This window comes from Pogona vitticeps, chromosome 7, assembly GCF_051106095.1.
Source record: "Pogona vitticeps strain Pit_001003342236 chromosome 7, PviZW2.1, whole genome shotgun sequence".
In the NCBI taxonomy this organism is placed as follows: domain Eukaryota; kingdom Metazoa; phylum Chordata; class Lepidosauria; order Squamata; family Agamidae; genus Pogona; species Pogona vitticeps.
This window is the reverse complement of record NC_135789.1, coordinates 25,624,761-25,643,780: the sequence shown is the minus strand read 5'-3', so window position 1 is coordinate 25,643,780 and position 19,020 is coordinate 25,624,761. Positions and strand designations below refer to the sequence as shown.

Below are 19,020 nucleotides of genomic sequence, written 5' to 3'. Positions count from 1 at the left end.
TTGTTTTTTGGCCGAGGGGGTGGGATTTGAACCCCCTCCTGGCAATCCAGTTACTACCATCGCACGGGCCACCAAATCCAGGAGACGCTGGAAGCGACCGAGTACACGCTGTTCCTGCCTGGCAGACATTGCATTTGTTTTTCCCACCCTACTTTTCTATGAAAAACATTGATCGGAACGACTTGCACTAATAAAACAATATGAAACAAGAACAACATGTGCAGTGTTATGATATTTTCTTTAAAAAAAAAAACCACAGCGGCAGCTGCTGTAGCATCCGTAGATGTCCTTGGACTGCAACTCCCAGAAATCCTGGCCAGCACAGCTGGTGGTGAAGCCTTCTGGGAACTGAAGTCCAAGAACATCTGGGGGGTCCCAGTGTGGGAACAGATGACCCCCGAGGGTCCCCTCGAACTCAGGCCATTCTATGGCTCCATAGGTTTGAATCGAAGGGGCAATACAAATCAATCGGGGCAATGAAGATCTGGCAGTTTTGCCTCCCTCCATCCCAGCGCTCACGCATGCGCGCCCGTGGGGAGAATGAACTAAAATCCCCGGGGATGCTGCAGCGCCCCACATTTTCCCCCATCGCTAGAAAACCCGAAGTTCCTGCGGAAGGGAAGAGCTGCAGCCTCTTGGGGGCGCAGCCTCGGTCTCTTGCTGCCCTCTGGTGGCCGATTCGCGTCCCAGACGCCGAATCTTGCCGAGGGAGATGCTGGCCCGCGGTTCATTTCCTTCTGGGCTGGAAAGACCGCGATCGACTCCATGACGGGTTCACACAAGCACGGTGGTACACGTGTCGCAATAAAAGCTCGGGCCGGGCAGGCGTGTAAGGACACTCCAAACGGCATGTCTACAGAGTGCAGGTGATTCCTTGACGGGGCGGTGGGAGGAATAAACAACCAACTTCTTTGAAGGCGTTGATGGATGTGCAAACTAAGGGGACCGATTCTGGTTCTTAGGCACCCAGGAGATGTCAGCTGCTCCATCTCAGGCAGCAAAATGGCAGGGGTTGGCGCAGCCCGGAAGGCCACAAGTGCTTCCTGCATCTCCAAGGGCCTGCCCAAGTTTGGAAGAGAATTTTAAAAAACACTCTTTGCATCTCAACACAATTAGTAGAAAAATATTTATTGCAGATATCATTATTCTCTCTCACTCTGTGTTACAAATATAGATAAATTGATAAAAAAAGTGTGTTATTTTAGTATCCCTTCCGAGTTGCATAAATAAAATAATTAAGAACAAAGTTCTGGCCGTGAGCAAAATAAATACATTTAAATTACGATAGCAATGCCCTGAGAAGTAACTGGGAGTTTCCCAGAAAAGCAAACTTAGGATCCTTGTCGTGTCCTCGCTCGAGGGGGGCAGGACTTCATGCTGGGCAACCACAGGACCAATGGCCCCGGCCTCCCTCAGTCCTTTAATTCTGCCAGAAATGGCTCTGTTCTAAGCCCTTTCAGTTCAGTTCCAGGTCCTTCACGTACTCCTGGACCCATCGCTCTGTAGGGTTGGCACAAATCTCTTTGCGCTTCCGTGTGATGAGCCTGGAGGGAAACCAAGAAAAAGCAAGGTTGTTTTTAATACATTTCCTCTTTAGCGCCTATCAGTCCTCATCCTGAGACTCTGATTTGCCTAGTTTAAAAACACACCACTATGGGTGTGCGCATGTGTGGTGTCTGAGTCGGAAACAGGACCGCATGGGAAACCCTTTCAAAAAAATACTGAAGTCTTAACAGTCCCCTCCGTCATTTAGTTACTGTGAGTAATTTGTATTTAATTTAATTAGATTACCTTATTTTTCCATGTATAAGACGCCCCCCCCTTTTCTAACCCAAAATTAAGAAATCTAAGCGGGGCTTAGCAAGTGGAGGGGAAAGCAGGGATCAAAGCCCTGCAGGATCACTTTGATCCCTTGTTTTCCTCTCCACTTATTTTTGTTCTTTCCTCAGCTTACTTCCGTGTATAAGATGACCCACAATTTTAGTCTAAAGATTGTAGACAAAAGTATAGTCTTATACGCAGAAAAATACGGTACATGGGCTTTTTCCCCCATTCCCTAGTCAAAAACAGCCGTCGACTCAGGGAAGCCTCCCTCCGCTGGTGTGAAATATTAGAAAGAATAAAATATCGCTGCAACCGAACCTCCTTAGAAAGTAAGACAAACGGCCAAACAGAGAGTACTGTAAAGGCCAAGAAACTCAACAAATCCCTGTTTGACAAAGGGAACTGAGGCCGGTCACATCCCTAGAGTTTAAGAAAGGCAAAAGAAAAGGCAGTGGGAGTAAATGTGACACCCGGGGTAAAGGCTGCCATTTCTGCCAAGGTGCCCGCCAGGTGGAACCAGACAGCACAATGCAGCAAAAGTGTTTTCCCCAAGAAAACCAACTTGGGTTTTCTGCCCCACTCTTCAGCTGTCAGATTTTCTGGCCTTGACCCTTCTCCGACTTCCACGGATCCCCCAATGCCTGGGATTCAGGGGACAGAAGCCCCCCACCCACCCCACCACCACCAGCACCACCACCGAGGGCCACCTGTCTCATCCACAGCCCGGTGGCTGGACTCGAACACGGAGCTCGTACTTACACAACGGCAGGCTGGGAGCACCGGCTGTTGGTTTCATAGTAGTCGACCACATACTCGCGGGGGATCTTCTTGGCGGTGTACGTGAAGCAGCAGGAGGTCGGGGGGTCGGAACCCACTAGAAGAGAAAGGTGGGCCAGTGAGCAGGCGTTCCCGGGTCTAGCAGAAGGGCGTCAGTGAACCCCAGAAGGAGGCGTCACCGTTTCCCTGGCCTGAATCCTGCCCTTTCAAGATGTGAAGAGAGAGACTGGCCCGGATGGTTCAGGGAATGGGGGAGGGAACTCTGCACATGCTCTTGACAACCGGGCTGTCCTCAAGTCCCGCTTTTCTTAATTGCTCTTAATTGATGGGGAGATACAGTCTCTAGGCTTAAAAGGAAGGGACCTCCAAATGTCAGATGCAGGGGAGTGGGATCAGGAGACAGGAATCTACGTAGTGGTCTCGTGTGCTCCCAGAGGCATCTGGTGGGGCCACAGTGAGAGACAGGGAGCTGGGCTCAATGGGCCCTGGGCCTGATCCACCAGGGTTCTTCTGATGTTCTTATGGAGTCCACCACCCTTTGCACACCAGCCCAAGGTTCCTGGGGGGGGGGGAGATTAGATGACCTCTGAGACCCTAAAACTTGGGGGGGGGGGGTTGAGGACTCTGTCACACTGTGCAATAAAACCTAGCCAGTTTTATGCCTTATCTTCGGAATATATATGCAAGGATTTAAAATCAAAGTGGGGGAGAAGAGCCGGAGTCTCAAGCTGCAGATGCAGGAGTCGGTGAGACCTTTGATTGACCATTAAGAATATAAAACAAATAAACAAACAAACAAAAACCCAACAACAGTGAGCTTTCAATGATAAATCATCTTCTTCAAGGCCGTGCATCACTTGTCGGATGTTCCAAAACTTTTTATTGTCTCTATGACTTTGTGGCCCTATCCTGATTTTTTCCAAGAGGCAGAAGTTGAACCTTTATTTGCTAAAAGCCCTCAAAGCTTTGGGGCTAATGGTCCGGCCTTCAAAATAAATCATCCGCACCTCCCTGACCCTCTCTTCCCAAATTACCCTAGGTGGCAAACTGGTCCAAGATGAGGCCCCCAAACCACCCCTTGGGGAGGTTTTTAGGAAGCAGAAAACCCCATTTCTCTCCATTCAGAGGCCTCCTTGGTCTCCCCCCCCCCCGGGGGCTGGCACTCACCTGGAGCGGAGGCAGCTGGCGGGCAGGAGTCCCAGAGCGCCCCCAGGAGGAGGAGCAAGAGCAGCAGCAGCGGGGCAGTGGCGGAGGCGGCGGTCCTGGTCATGGCTGCGGCGGAGATCGATGGGGCAGGAGCTATAGCAGCTGCAGGGCGCTCGGCTGGGGTCTGGCGTCGGACGCCGGGAGCCGTCGGCTTTTATAGCGCCTGTCCAGCCGAGAGGGCGGGGCGGCGGGATTTCCCCATCGCCGAGAGTGACGTCACCTTCTAGAGGGAGGGAGACAGGGATGCCCCCCCCCGGGAGTCCTCCTCCGCCTCCTGCCAGGGGCAAGACTCGGAGAGGCGCAGCAAGAGCCCGATCCACCACCACCACCACCCCGGGCGAGAGCGCTCCCCCCCTCCCGAACCATGCAGCGGAAAACGAAACCAGGCGAATAGAAAAACGCACGGAGGGGGATTTCTGCGGGAGTGGGGGAGAAGGCTGAGCGCCCCCCCCTTCGGGTTACACCGGCACGAGAGCCTTCCCCTTGGCCAGAGGAGCGGGGTGTGTGTATGTGTGTGTATCGGGAGCCAGATCCCGGGGATTTTGCCCCCTATCTCTCGACTGGCCCCTGATCCAACTTCCCAGCACATTCAGCCCTGGTGCAGGAGTTACCACCGTTTCCTCTTCCCTCCTCCTCACTTTTTCCTTTTGTGTCCCGTCTTCTTTCCTGGGAAGCCTAAGGGCATACAGTAATTGCCTTGTCTTGTGGTTGGTTGATTGTCTTAAAGAGCAAGTTGACTGGTCCTTTCTGTGCCCCTGAAGGTCGTGAGTGCCACCAGGAAGCTGAGAGCCATGCCCTCAGGAACCGGACTCAATTACTAACTATATTACAATAACAGGTGTCAAACAAATGAAAAAGAACAACAAAAGGGGGGTGGGAGAAGAGATCTCTTCTAGGAAATTAAAAAGAATATGTCAAAGGGAAATTTAAGCCAAGATTAGGAAGGCTGAGTGACCAACAGGGAAGCGCACTAGCTGACCAGGAGAAAATAAAGTGGAACTATACAGAAGAAAGAAAAACATGGATGATTCCTTTGAAGAGGAATCCTATAATGAAGAACCTCCAGTTCTGGAAAGTGAAGTGAAAGCTGCTCTGAAAGCACTAGGAAGAAATAAATCACAAGCGGTAGATGGGATGTGGATAGTACTATTTCAAGACACAGAGACTGAATTTGTCAAAATCCTAACAAGAATATGCAAGTCATGAGGAGGCAGCATTCTCTGGAAAAGACACTAAGGCTAGGAAAGATGGAAGGCAGCAGGAAAACAAGAAGACCCAATACAAGATGGACTGAATCCCTAAAGAAGCGCTGAGTCTGCAGGAGCTCAGCAGGGTTCTTGAGGACAGGGTAGCAAAGACCTTCCTAAAAAGCATGGCCTTTGGGTATCGCTGGACTGCAACACCTGTCACCCATAACTATGCTTGGAAGAGTTGATGGGAATGGAGTCCCACAGAACCCAGATTCTGGTCTTTACTCTGCTCATCCTTCCTATGAAGAAAAGCATCTACCAATGTCTAGTATTTTACCAATTGCTGTAATTATACACTTTAGAGTGTATGATTAGAAAAGTTGGCAGTGGATACAATTATAAAGCGAGCGGTTTTCTTTCAAGCTGCAGAATCCAGAGCCTCGGGCAGCCACCGAGCCCAACCGGAGGGGTGGAGGTGTCCCCCATGGGTCCCTCAGGATTCTGGATAGCTTCATCCTCATTAACTCTTTGGATCGGGCCTTGACTCAAACTCTTAAGGCAGCCGGTTCCACAAAGGGGGCTTCCTTCAGGCCCCTGCACACAGAAGCAAGTCGGCTGAAGCATTCCCTGAACTAAAGTAGTTTCGAAACACTCTTCAAGGGCAGCCCTAGGCGGAGACAAGAGCAGTAGCCCAGATGCAATGGAACTGAGACAATGTTTTGCCCTGGCAGGACCAGCGAGGTCCAGGTATTGACACGGTCGGTGCACCAGACGGCGTCTGAAAGGCAGAGGCCGTCTGTCTGAGAGATTCCGAGCAACTTTACCTGCTCAGCATCTTCCTTCTGTCGCTTTTGCCTATAAGACAGAAAACGGTTTCGACCGCAGCGTCTGGGATTGTTCTAAAAACCAGGCTGGAGAAAGGGGAACCACGTGTCTGGATTTAGAAAGAGAAATGCAAAGCGAGTGAGATTTCTCAAGCGGGAGCAATTATTCAGAAAATCTGAATGCAACAAACCCCGTTATTGCAAAAGCTGGAAAGCATGGAAATGATCTCATGGCCAGGCAGCTGTGCTGGGCACGGTGCCAGCTCTTGCTCTTGTGGGGTTGCCAGCCGGGTAGAGTCCAAGCAGATTCACCTAGCAGACTCCACCCCAGACCGTCATTCAACAGGTGAAGAATGGATTCCCAACCCTGAGCTGAAAGAGGTACACAGGGGAACGGACGGTGGTCTTGTGAATGGACCTATTTCATGAGCCAGTAAAAAGATCCTGTTGGGGGTGGGGAGAGAGTTTGGTGCCTTACACAGCTTCTGTAAAAGGCAGGCTAAAAACCCAGAGAGGACTCAATGAACCCTCCATGGGGAAGCCCCCAGCCCCAATTGTAGACTTATGGATGTGGGGGGTGCTGTGTCTCTGCTCTCCACAGCCCAGAGATACTTTAGGTCACCTTCCCCAAGGCAGAAATAGCCAAATGGGGGACAGGCCTGGAAGCCCACGCATGAGCATCCTTCCCCTTCAATCCTACCTCTTCCCTCCAGCCCAGATGTTTGCTCCCACCAAACCTCTGCACACTGTCTGGAAGCAATGCGTCACTTTTTGAGGGAAGGTGTAATGACGTCCCAGGATAGGGAACGAAGGGACTTCCTTTGCACCATAAATCCTGTTAAAATAAGTTGCTTTTCGAGGTTACCTTCAACATTTCTGGATGCTTTTTTTTAAAAATGGGAATTCTTCCAGTCTTGGGCCATTTAAAAATCAATCCTAATGGTGTGTGGTTTTTTCTTTTTAATTTTTCCCTTAAAGCAAAAGAAAAATAAAGAACAGTTCCGTGAAGAACTCAACATGCAATGTGCGTAGAACGTTGGGGTTAAAAACCATGTTCTAGAAACGCCCCGTAACAAATAAACATGGAAGGTGAGTGATCAAAATGTTATTTCCCAGCTGAGGACAGGGCTCCTAGTTGATGGTCAAGGTGACGGAGATACTGCATATGCCAGAAAGGTAGCTGTGTAAATCTTCCTGCCAGCAATTGCCCCTCTGGCTGCCTCCCCCCCCCAAAAGGCTGGGACACAGAAGATCTCCCCCCTCTCAAAAGGGCCACCAAGGACCCTTCCAGATAACTGGATGTCAATAGAGCCATTCATCAAACCGGACTGGGCCATAATTCTAATTCTAAAGCAAACTTCCTCCATTTCTTGAGTTCCAGACCAGCATTCTGAGGTTTCCTAACACACACCCATGACCACAAATTCATTTCATTGTACAAAACCCGCAGGAAGCACCGCCCTGAATCATTCTCCCCATCAACGTTTCCATGAACATGCAAAGTCTACCTTTCGTGAGCCAGCACAAAGATGCTTTCGGCATGAAATGAATTTCATTGAAACCCGCCGTGACAGAGCAGAATTCAAGTCGCGCGGAGTGAGTCAAGTGGCCTCTCGCCAACCCGTTGCTGTCACTTGTCACTGAGGAAAAAATGGCCAATAATTCCAAGTATGCCCAGCTGAGACTGCACAATATGACTTCCAAGTTAACGGCTTTTCTCTAGAATCTGCTCTGGATTCTTCCCAAGCTGCACCAGGTGCAAACTTCTCTCCTCTGGCAGTGTCCTCTCTGCCCCTTAAAATGTGTCACGGGAAATCCAATGTGAAACACATGAAAAGCGCTGGATGTTCCCTGGTATTGATATAAAAAAATCTCCCGATATATTCTGCATGCCCAAAGCTAGCTCAGCACCCTGGAAGTAAGTAGCCCCGAGGCCACTGCTGACCTTCCCTGGCTTAATGGTTTAGGGCTGCGGCTGTGGAGCCAGAAGTGGAGAGTTCGATTCCCCGCGGTGCCTTCTCGGCAGGGGATGGACTGGATGATCTTTAGAGGTCCCCTTCCAGGTCTGCGGTCAAGGAAACCAGGACCAAGGCTGCCGAAGGAGTCTCTTATCCCCCTGTGGTTTGCCTTGAGGCTTTAGGCCTCCTGCTCTCAGCGGTTAAAGGGAGGGAGGTCGCCAGGAAGGGGGGCTTCTCTGCCTCGATGCCCACAATGGGGCAGAACCAGTCCAGATCAGCCAGGCCCCAAGCGGCACCAGCTCTCCTTCCTCTTTCCAGTCTGGCACCATGAACTTGTTCCTCTGTTTCCAACCATTTCTATTCTTTGGGATGACAGGTTTTGTTTTTCAAAAACAAACAACCCTGCGGCTTGTTTAAATGTTAGCTGCTTGCCTGGAGGGCTGAAACGATAAATATTTACAAGAAGGAGCAGATAAACACTTAAGTATTTCTCTTTCCAACAGTATTAACTCCAAGGAGATCCGGACCGACACCCAGAGAGGCCACTTGGATGGGTTTGAAATGGAAAGCTAAATCTGGGGCTGGCGGAGGGTGGGTGGCTTGACCGTTGTTGGCTTGCACTAAAAAAAAAAAAGCGGAGATTGACAAAGGATGGGCAGGGAGCACGCAGCAGGAGGAGAAACATACACACACAACCCGTCTGTTGTTAAAAAAAAGACTCAATCCACTCGAGCCCATGTGAGAAGCCATTTGTGGGAGGGTGGCATCGCGCCCACCAGGCATCATCGGCCGAGGGTCTTCTGATGCTCAAAAGACACCGTGGGTATTGTTTCTAGGCTTGGGTGGCAACAGCCGGCGTGACTGAGTGGGATCTCCACGCACAACCCTTTTGCCCAAAGGAGACTCCCGAAGGCTTGGTGGCTTGGTTGAAGCAGATGGGGTAGGGGGGACCCTGCTCTTGCCTCCCCCTGCAGAGTTTTTGGCCAACGCCAAGGTGTTGAGTCAATGCTTCCCGTGACACGTTCTCGAGAGCCTGCGTGAGTCACCGAAGGCCCTTGGCTTCATTTCAAAAGCTCTGTGCCAGGGGATCCCGTCATGTGTCTGCAAAGGTAATCTGGCTGTTTCTAAGCAGTCCGACAGGGAAGTGTGTGTGTGTGTGTGTGTGGGGTAACAGAGGAAGAGAGAGAGACAGCGATCCACACACTTAGAGTCTCCGAGTTTTAGCCCTGTTTGGGCGAGTGTGTGGATCCCAAGAGAAAGGGGCATTGTGTCCCATTGCAGTGAGCAGACCGGCCTCGCTAACAGCCTGCTGGGTTCACATCCAGCCATCGGTCACACTCCATGACAGCCCCTCCACCAGGAGATGGGAGACCACGGGGGACGCCAGATGTTCTGTGGCATGGGAGAGCAGCTGCTGGGGTGGCATTCCCAAGGTGTTGCTCGCAGGAAGGGGCCCTCGGAGCCGAGGCTTTGTCATCCCTCGCCCACGGCCCGGTCGCGTGGGGGCCGTCGGGCGGGCCGCTTGGCCTGGAAAGACTCTTTTCTTCTGCTTTTATCACAATGGCGCACCCACCCACGCGCCTGAGTCGCCGGCTTGCTTTCTAGTGATTCTGACACCTCAGTGTAAGTCAGAGAAAGGGATTCATGACCCCCCCCCCCCCGGTCTGGTCCGGCTGCCTCGTGCATCACCCTGACCATGACTTCCAGCTACGGCCACTAAGGGCTGCCTGGAAGGCCTGTGGAACTGCTGGCACCGGGAGTGGGGGGGCGGCGAGACCGGTGGGTTGAGAACACTCCGAAAACAGAGACTTGGGGCTTCTTGGCCCCCCGCTTCCAGCTGCTGCTGCAGCTGTTCCGATCTTAGACACCAGGCCTTTGAGCCAGTGGGTTGCTGCCAAAATTCGGGCTGTGGGCTGTCTGGACTGGACTGCCCCCCCCAGGAAAGATCTATGGGAAATGGCCTCGGGGTCAAAGCCACTCAGACCAAGAGGGGTCAAAGCATCCTGCAAGCTGTTTCATTAAAGCAAATGGACATCCTTTGCACATACATTAAAAACAACAACAACAACAACAACAACAACAACAACAACAACAACAACAACAACAACAACAACAACCCACAGGCCCACTTCTGCCCAGGTGCTTAGGAAGAAGCCAGCTGGCTCTCTCCTCTTCCTCCTCCTCCCTGGTCTCTGGCCAGTTTGGGCAACGTTGTGGGGGGAAAAAAAAACCCAATCCTTTGGCATCAATCCGCAGGCGTTGAAGGCATGGGCCAACTTTCGATTTACGAGCCGTACACAGATATAATTTTATTCCTTCCTGCAGCCGTTGGGGTTTCAACCTAAGCCGCAGGAGGGAGGCGAGAGAAGGCATCCTTCATTCAGCCGAGCCGATTTCGAAAGAAACGGGAGTTTTTGGCCAATTCTTCAAAAGCAAACGGGAATGGCAGCCACCCGCACCTACCCAAAGACTGGAAGGGCAACGGTTCCTAACACGAGGAAGGAAGGAAGATGTGGGGGGGGGCTGCTTTTTGTGGGGCTCTGAAGGATGATGGACTCCTGGAGGGGCGAGGGAAGAGGCAACTCTGTTTGAAGCCACAGGGATTTAAAACCAGGCTTTTGAGAGCAAAGCCCAGCCAGACAAACCGTCTCCCTAGGTTTCCACTGCACTCCATGTTTTAGAATTGCAGAGCTGGAAGGGGACCCCATGGGGTCATCCAGTCCAGCCCCTGTCAAGGAGGCACCGAAGGGGGAACCGAACCCCCAACTTCTGGCTCCGCAGCCAGAGATCTCAACCACTTGAAAATCTCAGGCACAGACAATTGTGGGATTGGGCCAGTTGTGACTGATGATGGCCTATCGTAGCATCCCCTATCGGTATCAGCTGTGCGCCTGAGGAGATGAAGGAGCGGAGTCCTCAGATTTGTTTAGAGGAGTCCTTGTTTGAATGTGGCCTCCACAGAGGTGATCATAACAGAGATCTCTGTCCTATTACAAAGAAATATCCTGGAAAGGCCATTTATATTGGATGTGGGAGTCTTTTTTGGCAGTCCCAGAGTCTGTAGCTAAATCCTTGTTTCTTGTGGCAAGATCTCATAAAAAGGCCTTATTCATCTATTTATTCTAAAGGTGTGCACATTCTAATAATTATTTTGATCTTGTTCTTATTGTTGTCTTGTTTTAACTCGGGTCTGGGGCCTTCTAATAAAGAATGAATGAATGAAATAGGGCTCAGCCCCTTCTTGGAGGCCTGCTGGAGGCATGGGGTGGATTGCCATGACAGGCAAGAGAGAGGGCACCAGGCAGATCGCGGTTCCCCCTGCAGGCCCGTCTAGATGCCCTCACAGGACCCCAATGAAGCGGGTGAGCTCAGAATGATCCAAGCATGGGCGCCACAGAGGCCAAGAGGGGAGAGGCTACAGTCTCTCCTCTCCTCACCCACCGCAAGCTCCTTCCGTCCGCGGCCACTTCCTTCCTTCCTTCCTTCCGCTTTTTTCCTTCATTCCGTCTGGTGACAAAAGGTGCTGGGGGATTTCTAGCCCTTTCCTGGCGCTGCCCCCCTTGTGCCACGGATATCACAGATGGCCGACCTCCAGAAGCCAAATCTAAAAGACTCGGTCATGCCGCACCCCCTTCCCAGCATCTTGGGAGAATGCTGGGAAAGTCCGGATGGAACAGAGCCTAGGAGGAAAGTTTGTGTTGGGGGGGGGGGAGCAGGCAGGGCCCTCTCCAGAAGGACAGGCAGGTTGGGCTTCAGAGCATGTGCAGAGCTCCTGGCAGAAAAGCTGGTGCAAAAGACTCTTGCCTTCCTGTCCCCCCCCCCCATTTGCTATGGACCCCTTGCTCCCCTGTACCAGTGTCACTGAGGGGGTGGGGGTGGGGAGGAGGCAGAATTGTGGAGAATTCCTGGAATGTGTCATCACACCACATATAGGCAAATGTGTCGCTGTCTTCAAATCAGCCCCCCCCCAGCTCCCCTCCCGCCAGGGCTGAAGAGAGATGCTTCATTTAGGGGCATATGTGGTCCTTTCACCTCCACCTGACTGATGCTGAGCGCCAGCAGGAGGGACATTGCCAGCCCAGGGAAAGAACTGGGGGGGGGGCTTTCACCCAAAAACCTCCCTTCTCCCAAGAAGTCCCCTCTTGATCCAAGCCTGCCTTGGTTGGTCTCTGGCTGCTCTCCAACTGGCTGCTTCCCTGTGCTGCTCCTCTCTGTGTGTGTGGGTCAGTGGGGGCATCAGCCAGCCCCTCCCCAGCCTTTTTTTCCCCTGCAGGGTCAGTGAGTCCAGAGCCCGTTCCCCACGGCCTCCTCCTTTGTGGGTTTTCCCAGAGAGCCAGAAAGAAAGCATCAGCGTTTTTCCAAAGCCCCAGGCGGAAGGTGAAAGGAAAGCAAAAGGCCGCCCAGAGCAGCCCCAGCTCAGCTGATCGGAAGGTCCTGTTTCAACCTTCCGTCGCCCGGCTGCCAGCCTTCATTTGCTCTGCCCTGTTGAGGCTGGTCCCAGTCCAGGCTCCCAAGAGCAAAGGGAGGCTGGACACACACACCCCCAGGGCCTAAGGCAAAGGGCCCAAAGCCCCTGCCTCCCCAGGGGGACCAGAAACAGAAAGACACCGACTCTCCAGTTTTACATCCTTAACCGGTTTGTGGAGCACGAAGGAGGGAAGAGAAATCCACCCAGGTGGAAGGGGGGGGGGGACACACCTTTAATGGAAGTTTGATCAAATTAGCCAAAAGTCTTGGGGCACTTTAAGACTAACTCAACACACACACATCCCTCTCGGCTGCAGCTGACCCCAGCGGGTGCCAAAGTCATGGCGTCCATTTCCCAGGGAGGGGGGAGTTTCCTGGGGAAAAATCTGACGGATTTAGTGACCAAAACAAGAAATTCTGCTCCTGCCCTTCTGGGGCTTGGGTGTGTGTGTGTGTCACTTAACAGCAAGAAGAAGCCATCCCAAAAATGCAATAAAATATTCTGAAGAGTAATCTCATCAAAAACAAAACCATCCAGCGGCACCAACACTGAGCAAATAAAGAAGGCAGATTTATCCAGACGCACAAACACCCCCTTGCATCTGATGGAAAACGGGAGGCAGCCGTCCGGAGAACCCATGATTCACAGCTGCCAAAGAGCCCCACCAGGTAAAGTGACCTCCATCTGCTGCAACGGTGTTGCGTCATCCTTAAGAAAAGCATGAGATGGCATTTTGAAGATCATGCCCTCAGGGGTTGGCGATCCTCGGCAACCTGGCATCACCCCCAATTCCCTTGCAAGACACTGCCACCGTTCTTGCAGATGGCCAGTTGTGCGGTTTTTTTCCCTAGTGCCCTCAGAGGTCTACCTCTGATTCGTGGAAAACAGGATCCTGTCCTCCACAGCTCTGGATTTTGCAGACTTTACCCAGAAAGGACTGAAAATGAGGCTCCTAGAAAGCTCTTTTCAGCCCACTTTGGCACCGAGAATGGCTTTTCATAGAAGCCGGCCAGCCAGGAAGAGGTTGTGGGTCACAGGATGGTGTCATCATAGAATTTGCACAGGCTCTCTAAAAAAGTCATTCATTCCAACTTTCTGGTGAAGGATGCCACCGAGACACCCCCAGCGGTGGTCACCTCATCTCTGCCTAAGAAACCTCCACAGGAAAAACCCACCACCCTCTGCCATCAAGAGGCGTTGAGTGCCAGGAAACCCACCCTCCTTTTTTTAAATGCAGGATTTCTTTTTTCATTATTTCAGTCCATTCTTTCTGATCCACTCCACCCCGAGGTCGTAGAAAACAAGCTCGCCTTTCAAATATTTAAAGATGACCGTCCTCTCAGTCTTCTCTCCTCCAGGCGAAAAATGCCTAGCGGTTTCTTGTAAGGTTTGGCTACCAGACCTTTCATTGTCCTGGCCACATCCCTGACTTCCCCATCAACTAGAAATGTTCCAGCTTATCAACATACTACTTAAATTGGGATGTCCAGATAGGAAGGTGGGTTTTGGCCGAGCATCAGGAAAAACTATCTAACTGTTAGAGCAGTACAACAATGGAGCCCAAGATCTTGGGAGTTGGTGAGCACTCCAACACTGGAGGCACTCTGGAGAAAACTAGACAGCCATCTGTCAGATCGGCTTTGATACGGATTCCTCAACTGAGCAGGAGGTTGACCTCAATGGCCTTAAAGGTCCCTTCAGAGTCCATGATTTCTGGAATTATATGAACTGGACACAGGGCTCAAGGTGAAGTCTGACCAAAGCAGAAGGGAGTGTGAGCATGACATCGCTTGATCTGGATGCGATGTGTCTATTGATGCAGCTGAGTATTGTATTTGCCTTTTTTGCTGCTGCATCACACGCTTGGCTCATGGTAAGCTAGTAATCAACTTGGCTCCTTCTGCCAAGCTAGCTGCTGCCTGGTTTTTTCCTGCCTGAAATGCAGAGCTTTACACTTTTCCTTTGGGAAAAAAAACTTGGTTTGAATCGTCCAGTTGTCCACTGTTTAGATCGCCCTGAATCCTGATTCTGTCTTGCAGAACATTAGCCGGTCATGGCAGCGTCATCTTATCTGCATATTTGATGAGCACTCACGCAGATGCGTACCCTTGTCCTTGCACACATACACACATACATGGCCCGTGTCCTTCGAAACACGTCAGCTGCAATAGGGAGAGGGTACTCATTTTCACACTGACAAGTCCAACGTTCTCCAGAGTGGGTTGAAGCAAACCAATTCATTGACAGCTGCAGAGAGTGAGTTGACGTTGATTTATGGCCTGCCACTTTCACCATCAATCCCCACTGGATTCAGACTCAAAAGCAGGCGAAACCACAACCTCAGCAGGGAGCTATTTCTCATCTGGGTGAGACGGGGAGAAAAGGGTTTCCCTCTTTAGCCTGTGAGGCAACCAGGGGTTTAGCGTGTTGTGGTAAGAGGAAACGAAGCGGAACAACATTGAAGGCACCCTTGCCAACATGAGGCAGATTTTCCAAGGCTCCCTCACATGACGTGACTCTGCACATAACAGTCACATGCCTCCCCGCACCTAGAAAGCTCACGTATCAGGATTTGGAGGATTCCACTGGGCAAACGACTCGCGTTGCCTTCAGCTCCCAGAAATTGCAGCCTGTGGCTCCACTAGGTTGGGGATTCTGGGCTCTGTAGTCCAAGCATCAGCACATCAGAGGTTGAAAGGGCAGTTTGACTGAGGTTTGTTTGTTTGTTTTTGTAACAGACTGGTTAACATAAATTTAACCAAGACAGACGATTTGCATCGGTCAGCGGCCTTATTCTGAATATTTGCCCCCCAGGATTTCTCTGTGCTTTTGGTTTCGCCTTCCGACGTTGTTCCTCCTAAGGGCCAAAGGAAAGGCGAAACGGGGCCTCTGTACATTGGCAGAAGGGCCCTCAAGCCTTCTCTCGCAAACGCAGGGCCTTGAGAGGCCTTGTTTCCATAGATCAGACTGAGCCCTAAAGGCATCCCTTGGTTACTATTATTTCCCAATGTTCTCCAGTGAGTTCAAGGTGTTTCTTCCTGCCTGAAACGCGCCCCTGCGAGGTAGGCTAGCTTGAGATAAAAAGACTGGCTGAAGATCATCCAGAGGTTCAGCGATGACCTGATCCCTTATCTCCCAGGCATTGGACCCTGGGCTCTAACCACTGCACCGCCTGGTAGCCGTGACCAACCACGCACACCCCTGGAACCCCACCAGGCTGGCATGAAAGCAGGGCCCCCAATCCTGTCCGACGTTTGGCACTGAGGAATTCTACAAAAGGACAGAAACCTGGCCTTTGAGATCCAGCTGGGCAAAATGGTGGGCCTTTGGCGGTTCCAGAATCCCCTGGAAGAGTGTTGGCCAAGCCCTTGTTCCGAGAGCCTCGTCGGCCCCACTTTTCCCTTCCTGGCTCTTTCTGCCCCAAACGAGCAAGCCATTTGCCCTGAAGCCATGGCCCCCCATCCCCAAATTTCTCCTCTGCCCCCATATCTGGGGGGTGGGTGATGGGTGGGTTTCTTCCTTGCTTTCACGATCTGCCACCGGCGCCCGGCAGCTAACTGCCCACGCCCGGCACATGCGAAGGTTACAACCGCCGGTTGCATCTGAGGATTTCCGGAGGTCTCTCTCGCCAACTTCCCTTTTCTGTGGAGTCCGTTGCCCCACCGTGACATCAGCTCCCGTTTCTGAATTTGGTGATTCCCCACGACTCAGAAGGGCACTCGGTCATGTGTCTCTCCGTGCGCCGAGAGCCGCGTTTTGGTATAAAAGGAGAGCCCCGGGCTACAGGCTGCTTCATCAAAGCCTCCGAGAGAGCCAGCCCTGCCAGTCTCCTTCCTCTGCACCACGACACCACGCAAGATGAGACTCTCTGTGGCTGCCCTCGCCGTCTGCCTGCTGGTGGCTTCCTTCTCCCTGGCTCTCGCTGCCCCATGTAAGTCAAGATTTTCACCCCTCCGCCTTCTTTTTCCGACGCCCGTTGAGTTTAGAAGTCTTTTAGCAAACAGAGAAGCAACTTCGAGGCGCGGGAAAGTATTTGCCTCTTTTTAAAGATGCCTCCCAGAGAGCAAGGCACCTCAGGGCAAGTCGGCCATCATCCCAAGAAGACCTGGCGTCCTACCAGAGCTTGCTATTCCTGTTGGTAGGTTGTTCTGAGAGACCCGGTCTTCTACGTCCTTCAGAAAGGGATGTTCTAGAATAAGGCTTAAGTGTCAATCTAGGACCATGTTTAGATTTGAGAGCTAATTCTCTTCTGAGCTTGTGTAACTCACCGCCACAAGATTTAGTCACAGGATGTAACCTAGCTAGTGATTTAAAAGGATCTTGTTCACGACGGCGGAGCTTGACAAAGCGAACCTTCCCCCCTCTCCCTCTCACATACACACACACAGCAGGCAGGCGCTGTCCCTTCCAGTCAGGGTTTCCACAGGAGACGTTAGCTGCACAAGGCGTGGGGCACCGTGGGCCTAGCCTGCCTCTCCCTCTGCTCCCCTTAGCGCCATAGCTCGCTGGCCTCTTGCTTCCCACCGGCAAGCTCCGGCGGCCCAAGAGGCTTTCCTCGCAAGCAACGTGTCAGGCATGACGGGCCTCCCAGAGGGTCCCTGTGGCCAAGACTCCAGAGTTGATGCTCACCCTTTTCCTTTTGGCAGATGGTCTCGACACCTCGCCCTGTTGCTCCAGGCACACGCAGGCCAACATTACAAGGCATCACGTGAAGAGCCATTTCTACACCAGCTCCAAATGTCCCCTGGCATCCGTTGTGTAAGTTTGGGGACTGGGAAAATGCTGTGGTTTTCCAAAGCAGAAGAAGATGGGATTCTGCTCATTACTCCAGTACTGCGAGAAGCAGGTGTGAGTGGGTGGGTGACCATCAATAAGAGGAAGGGTGACTTCCATAGTCCATCTGCGGAGTCCGTTAAGGAGTTTAAGTCCCCCTTAAACTCCTGTCCTTGGCTCACAGGTTTCTAACATGTTCAGCCCCTCTGTTTCCTATGTTATTTCTCTAAGGATAGAGGATTAGTTCCAAGGCCACCCCAATACTGAAAACCACAGATAATAGCGAACACTATATATACAGCTATATGTATATTGCATGATAAGGGGGGGGGACTAGAAAAAATTAATATGCATTACCAGAACTGTCCACTAGAGTAAACCAGAAACCATGCAATGTGTTCTTCACTAACAGGTACACATAGCATGGCCTTTGGCTCCCTCTAGTGGCTGGTTCTAATATATGCAAAATAGTTTTTTTCTAGATTTTTTCTTTTAATATTTTTAATATTTTCAGACCATGTATAAGTGAATCAGTGGATACCAACCACATGGATAAGGGGGTCCTACCATAGTGCTAAACCTGAAGATTTGCAGCCCCTTGGTTTTGGCCCAAAGGAGGAACCTGCCTTCTTAACAGATGGGATATAACTCCCATCATCCGTAACCATTGCTGGCTAGGGCTCACGGGAGCTGAAGTCAGGCTCCACCTGGAGGAACCCAATCTGAGGCTTTCCAGAGCTGGGGGGGGGACTACTAATTACCCAGAAATCTGTATTTACAGTATTTGCCTCAGATGTCAGTGTGAAACCAGCAAGGAATTGGTCCTCCCTTCAATGGCTCTCCGTTCCGTTTCTCTTCCCACCATGTTGGGGGGTGGCTTTAAACCGAGCTCTTTCCTCACCTTTATCAATTCGTTAAGGAAAGAATGGCAGTTCCCCATTAGACACGAGAAGGAAATCAGTAGACAATAAGCCCCAACACACCCTTTGGAGCAGAATCTGAGAAAAGAGCAATGAGATTATTCAAGAGGCAATTGACCTGCAATTATAGAAGGCCAACTCACGTTCTCTGCTTTGGTTCCGACAGGTTTATATTCAAGAAAGGCAGGCAAGCCTGCGCTGATCCGAAAGCCGAGTGGGTCCAGACCCTCGTGAAGTCCCTCTCCACAGAATGAGCTGCCAACCCTCTTCCGTCTCTCCAACATCAGCAGCCCAGAGGGAGCCTCCAGACCTCAGCCAGACCACCACGGATCAACCACAGCCGCCCTCTCATGCCCACCAGCCCCCAATTCCTGGGACCCGTGGGGCTGAAGAAGCCAACCACAACCTAGCACGAAGCCATCTGAAGCATCCAGGCAGGGCTGGAGGATGGGATCTCTCCAGGCAAGAGTCGGAGAAGTCATTCCGACTCCTGGATGCTGGAGAGACAGGGCAGGAGTCAGGATGGCCGCTTCCTATATACCGTATTTTTCGCTCCATAAGACGTACCTTTCCATAAGACGCACCAATTTTTAAGGAGAAGAAAACAGGAAAATATAATCTGTTTTCTTCGCTCCATAGGACGCACAGACTCCCCCCCCCGTTTTGTGGGGAAAAGGTGCGTCTTATGCTGCGAAAAATATGGTAGATTAAAAAATGGTCCTGAAGCCGTTTCCTTAAGGTCTGGAGAGCCCTTTCCCAAAGGTGCTCAGTGACAATCATGTCGTTTTCTGGCACCTTTTCTGAGCCCGGTCCTCCTGGTCTGTGCTTGCTTGTCCACATTTATTTATTTATTTATTTCAGTCCCTGGCTTTTCTCCATCCTCATGGCATGAAGGGGGGGAAAAAAAGACCACAGGGCTTTATAACTTAAGCGTTTTGTATTTCTATTTAACTATTTATCTTTTCTTGTGCAATATTCAGCTGCGCTCACTATTTATCCAGGCAGGTCCGCAGGTCAGGCCCGCCTCGTTTATCTTGTTGACTTTAAAAACAATAATAATAAAGAAAACGTTTCGTTTCA

The 19,020-nt window shown here is 51.4% G+C and overlaps 2 protein-coding genes across 2 annotated transcripts; one reads left to right on the top strand and one right to left on the bottom strand.

Moving 5' to 3' along the window:
* Nucleotides 1-1,112: 1,112 nt before the first annotated feature.
* LOC110083276 (C-C motif chemokine 4) lies at nt 1,113-3,946 on the bottom strand. The gene is made up of 3 exons (XM_020801619.3): nt 3,769-3,946; nt 2,584-2,698; nt 1,113-1,544 (listed from the first exon to the last, which is right to left on the bottom strand). Exons 1-3 carry the CDS (start codon nt 3,869-3,871, stop codon nt 1,457-1,459), a joined length of 306 nt encoding a protein of 101 aa, XP_020657278.1. The 5' UTR covers nt 3,872-3,946; the 3' UTR covers nt 1,113-1,456.
* A 12,074-nt stretch (nt 3,947-16,020) lies between these two features.
* On the top strand, nt 16,021-19,020 carry LOC110083283 (C-C motif chemokine 5-like). Its single transcript, XM_020801632.3, has 3 exons — nt 16,021-16,178; nt 16,894-17,005; nt 18,107-19,020. The coding sequence occupies exons 1-3, from the start codon at nt 16,106-16,108 to the stop codon at nt 18,192-18,194; spliced, it is 273 nt and encodes a 90-aa protein (XP_020657291.3). The 5' UTR covers nt 16,021-16,105; the 3' UTR covers nt 18,195-19,020.

Coding starts and splice junctions, on each gene's coding strand:
- LOC110083276 (XM_020801619.3), bottom strand. CDS start 3,871: ATGACCAGGACCGCCGCCTCCGCCACTGCCCCGCTGCTGCTGCTCTTG. Junction 2,699..3,768: donor GCCAGCTGCCTCCGCTCCAG/GTGAGTGCCAGC, acceptor TTTCTCTTCTAG/TGGGTTCCGACCCCCCGACC. Junction 1,545..2,583: donor TGCTCCCAGCCTGCCGTTGT/GTAAGTACGAGC, acceptor GTTTCCCTCCAG/GCTCATCACACGGAAGCGCA.
- LOC110083283 (XM_020801632.3), top strand. CDS start 16,106: ATGAGACTCTCTGTGGCTGCCCTCGCCGTCTGCCTGCTGGTGGCTTCC. Junction 16,179..16,893: donor CCTGGCTCTCGCTGCCCCAT/GTAAGTCAAGAT, acceptor TCCTTTTGGCAG/ATGGTCTCGACACCTCGCCC. Junction 17,006..18,106: donor TGTCCCCTGGCATCCGTTGT/GTAAGTTTGGGG, acceptor TGGTTCCGACAG/GTTTATATTCAAGAAAGGCA.